This window comes from Arachis ipaensis, chromosome B01, assembly GCF_000816755.2.
Source record: "Arachis ipaensis cultivar K30076 chromosome B01, Araip1.1, whole genome shotgun sequence".
Taxonomy (NCBI): Eukaryota; Viridiplantae; Streptophyta; class Magnoliopsida; order Fabales; family Fabaceae; genus Arachis; species Arachis ipaensis.
Window position 1 is genome coordinate 1,466,848 of NC_029785.2, and position 4,608 is coordinate 1,471,455.

Below are 4,608 nucleotides of genomic sequence, written 5' to 3' on the forward strand. Positions count from 1 at the left end.
ATGAAAATATTAATCTAAGAATGTTAATTACAATAATCAAATATAAATGCACTAATGTATTCTCATTTTAATAACAAAAAACAAATTTACATTTTAGAAATTAAGACAACATTATTTTTTATTAAATAGATTAAAAAACTGTGCAATTTTTTCCGATATTAGAAGAAAAAAATTATGCAAAGTTATTTAAGGTATGAGCAACCCGAACGTGTTAACGCCGCTAAATCTAATATTACATCTTCCAACGGCTACTTTCTAACGGCTACTCAATTTTCAAAAACTTAAAAACCTGAACTCATCCGCATGAACAATCCCACACTCTCTTCTCTCTGCTTTTTCTTCTTCTAATCACTCATTCTTCTGCTTCTTCATTTTCAACACTGTTCTACTCTATCTTCTCTCAACAGAAACAAAAAGAAGAAAAGAATTTATCTTTTTTTTTTCCTTTCAGTTTTGATAATAATGTTGCAAGATATGTGGAATGCTCCCCCAGGATTCAGACCAACAAAGTCTGCACCTTCGTCGCCGGCGAAGCCTCTCGGGGTTTCAAGAACACGCTCCGAATCCTTCCACGTCACTCACAAGGTTCCCGTTGGTGACAGTCCCTATGTTAGAGCAAAAAATGTTCAGGTTAGGATCTTGGTTAACTTGCTTCTTTCTTGGTGTTTGATTCATAAAATGCTCCAACCTAATTATGATTTTTTTTTATCTAATTCTTTTTTTTTCTTTGTTTCAGTTGGTGGATAAGGATCCAGAGAGAGCAATTCCACTGTTTTGGGCAGCCATTAATGCCGGAGATAGAGTAGATAGTGCTTTGAAAGACATGGCAATTGTGATGAAGCAGCAGAACCGGGCCGAAGAAGCCATCGAAGCCATTAAATCTCTTCGAAGTAGATGCTCTGATCAAGCACAAGAATCCCTTGATAACATCCTCTTGGATCTTTACAAGGTAATTATTATTAAGATGATGATGATGATGCATCCAATGTGCACCAGTGTATTTAATTGTTTCTAGTTTCGTAAGTGTTAGTCCTTCAACATTGTTCACTAGCAATGCTGAAAAACTCAATGTTGAATCTTGTTTTCTTCACAGAGATGTGGTAGACTTGATGATCAAATTGGTCTATTGAAGCACAAGCTGTTCTTGATTCAACAAGGTTTGGCTTTCAATGGCAAGCGTACAAAGACTGCTAGATCTCAAGGGAAAAAGTTTCAAGTATCTGTGGAACAAGAAGCCACAAGGTTACTGGTATGAAGAAAATTGTAAACTTCAGAGTCTCAATTTTAACTTGTGTCATTTATTTATTTTGATTCTTATATTTATGTGTCCTTGTGATCACTTAACTTGGGAATACTTTGTTTTCTTTTCCTTTTTTTTTTATATCTCTATTTGATATGCATTGTGATTAAGTGAATTTTTCCATCACAAATTACATGAAACTGAGCTGAATTTGTTGTTGTGAATGTGTAGGGGAACTTGGGATGGGCATTGATGCAGCAGAACAACTATGTAGAAGCAGAAGAGGCCTATCGGCGCGCGCTATCGATAGCTCCAGACAACAACAAGATGTGCAATCTAGGCATCTGTCTGATGAAGCAAGGGAGGATAAGCGAGGCGAAAGAGACCCTCTTTAGAGTGAAACCGGCTGTCCCGGACGGCCCAAGAGGCTCAGATTCCCATCTCAAGGCCTATGAAAGGGCACAGCAAATGCTCAAAGACCTCGAATCCGAGATGATGAGCAAAGGAAATGGTGATAGGATTGAACAGAAGAGACTCTTTGAGGCTTTCTTGGGTTCATCATCAATTTGGCAGCCTCAGCCTTGTAAGGATCATCATACAAGCATGATGCCATCATCAATGATGAACAATAAGGCAGCAGCACAGGATGAATTCGCCGATGAAAACATCAATTCCAACATAACAACAATAAATCCAGCACCACCACCAATGCAGAAAAGTACCAAACTTGTTAGTGCCATGTTGGGGAATAACTCACTCAATGTTGCAGCCCCACCATTTTATGTATCAAAATCTTCTTTGTCTTTCAAGGAGCCTATGCCACAGCCACCTATTGAGAATCCTTTCTCGGAGACCCTTAAGAGAACAAGGTCTGGAAATGCTGCAGGATCCATGAGGGTGTTGAATGATGTGGGAGAGCTCAATAACAACAAGTTGCATAGGGAAATTGAGGTGCCAGAGAACAAAACAAGAAGGAGGCTATCATTAGAGGACAATAATGATGAGAAGAACAAGTTAACAGATTTGTTACCCAACAACAAGGACTTTGAAGATGCTATTCTTTCTGCAATTCTTGGACCCCCAAATGAGTCTCATACAACAACATCAAATGACACAAATAGCACTGGGATTTTCCAGAACAAGATTGACAAGAGGCTTAAGGTTTTTCAAGATATTACATTATCTTTGAGTCCTAGGGCCTGAAAACCAACCAATTTGATTTAATAATTTAATTACCTAAATAACATAGTTTTTTTTAGGTTGGAGATGAACTTGGTCTCCATTTTTTTAAGTAACTTCATTTCATGCTAGAGGAAGATGAAGTGTATTATGCATTTATGCTACATTTTTATAGCAGTTCTACGAATAGGAGTAGCTGCATGTAGACTATTTTGCATTAGTTTACTTTGTCTATTACTTATTTGTTATGCCTTGTAAATCCAGGCACATTGACTTTGTAATAAGCCGATTTTGAGTTGATACATCTTGAAATCAAATTAATTTGATTATTCCGTAGCTTTGCTGCATCTAGTTTGTTCTATTCACGCCAAATAGTTGAATGAGAAATAGGGGAGTTTGAGGATGTTGCAATTTTTCTTTTATGGCCTTTCCTTTCTGAGCTTTGAGAAATAGAAAACAAATGATAGAACATTTTTCTATCGATCCCTATTTGTTCCATGAACTTGGATATAATAAAAACACTTTCATAAAATAAAAGTTGATATCTACAATGGTTTTCCCAGACCGAAAATTTAATCCAGGAAATTGGACTAACACTTTACCACCTTGACAAATGATAGAACATTTTTCTATCGATCCCTATTTGTTCCATGAACTTGGATATAATAAAAACACTTTCATAAAATAAAAGTTGATATTTACAATGGTTTTCCCAGACCGAAAATTTAATCCAGGAAATTGGACTAACACTTTACCACCTTGACACGTATGTTGTTACATCACAGTGATAACAAAAACTACTCACAACTTATCATTCCCCATAGTCCTTGAATCGACAATAAAATGTCAACCTCCTTAATTGTAGAATCTCTACCAATCTTCTATGTCATCATCATCATCTTCTTGGGCATCTAAATTCATTTTGTCAACATCAACATCTTCCATATCCAAGTCCTGCACTGAATCCTGATAACATGCCCTATCTCCAAGCAGTTTTTGCATAGGCATGTACTCCATGGCCATAACAGATGTATTATAAGAACTCAATTTCCAATCAGAGTCTCTCAATCTAAACAACTCATCCTGCAATGGAAGATCATGAACAGAAGACAATTTTTTAGTGTGATGAAAACTATACTCTATTTCTGCTCTCTAAATTACTTTTCTCTCTCAAATTAAATGAACAGGTAGCATATTTTAAATGAGCTCCTCCAATATTGGAAATTGGAAGATGTTAAAATTTACAGAAAGAAAGGCCACAATCAAACACCTTGTTGTAAAGTGATGATTTCTCAACCTGCCAGAGATTTGGTCTACGAATTGCATGCCACCTGTAAAAGTCAACAATATTAAACATGACAGAGAAACAGATATTTTGCTCACACAACAGACGCATCCATATAAGTGATATCCTAACCTAGATGATACTACATGAGAATTTCCAAACAGAACCCCGCGCACAGCAATTGATGCAGCAGCTGACTGCAGCATGCTCTCTGCTTCATTATAACTAGATAGCGTTCCCCGAAGTTTAGAAAGAAGGATGTCTGCATCACCTAGATATGTAGACACGGTACATGCATCATCTATTGCTTCATCATCCACAAACTCCAGAACTGCAAGAAATCAGAATGTGGGAAAAATAAAACTTACTGGCTTTGGTTCTGAAAATAAATAATGGAATAAAACATCTTCATTATAAAGTTTTCACAAAGGACATCAACAAAAAGTGGCCAGGAAAAATACCATTTTCATGCAGAAAATCAGCAACCTGTCCCGGCTGTACATGGGCTTGAGAAAGAATCTTCTCTGGGACATCCATTTTTAAAGGTAATCTTGAAAATCTTTCTTGTATATGAAAGCCATGTTGGTCTACAAAATAAGAAAAACAACTTAATGTGAATAAGCTGCAATCCAAAGAAAATATGAGTGTCAATTTTCACCAAATTATAGTACCATAGTTTACTGCAGCACCAGCCTCCCTCTTATTGTGTAGAAACTTCCCCAAGGCATGAAATAAATTAAGTGTCTCATCTCTGCCAAAATTCAATGAATATCCATCCTCTAATCCTTCAGATGTATTACTGTGATCTTGTAATGGACCAAGAGCATCAGCGGATTGAGAAAAGGAAGGGACTTGATTTGGTTTCAGACAGAAAAACTGTAACGAAGTAATTGCATGTCTGATG

At 36.6% G+C, this 4,608-nt stretch overlaps 2 protein-coding genes across 2 annotated transcripts in view; one reads left to right on the forward strand and one right to left on the reverse strand.

Moving 5' to 3' along the window:
• LOC107639027 (protein POLLENLESS 3-LIKE 2) lies at positions 314-2,764 on the forward strand. The gene is made up of 4 exons (XM_016342773.2): positions 314-630; positions 737-949; positions 1,094-1,249; positions 1,472-2,764. Exons 1-4 carry the CDS (start codon positions 463-465, stop codon positions 2,441-2,443), a joined length of 1,509 nt encoding a protein of 502 aa, XP_016198259.1. The 5' UTR covers positions 314-462; the 3' UTR covers positions 2,444-2,764.
• LOC107643740 (cell cycle checkpoint protein RAD17) overlaps positions 2,930-4,608 on the reverse strand; it is a 5,011-nt gene continuing 3,332 nt past the window's right edge. Inside the window, exons 9-13 of the mRNA XM_016347472.2 lie at positions 4,376-4,602; positions 4,166-4,291; positions 3,837-4,035; positions 3,690-3,750; positions 2,930-3,502 (exon numbers count right to left, since the gene is read on the reverse strand). Coding sequence (XP_016202958.1) covers positions 3,290-3,502; positions 3,690-3,750; positions 3,837-4,035; positions 4,166-4,291; positions 4,376-4,602 — 826 coding nt within the window. The 3' untranslated portion in view covers positions 2,930-3,289. The remainder of the gene's footprint in view (positions 3,503-3,689; positions 3,751-3,836; positions 4,036-4,165; positions 4,292-4,375; positions 4,603-4,608) is intronic.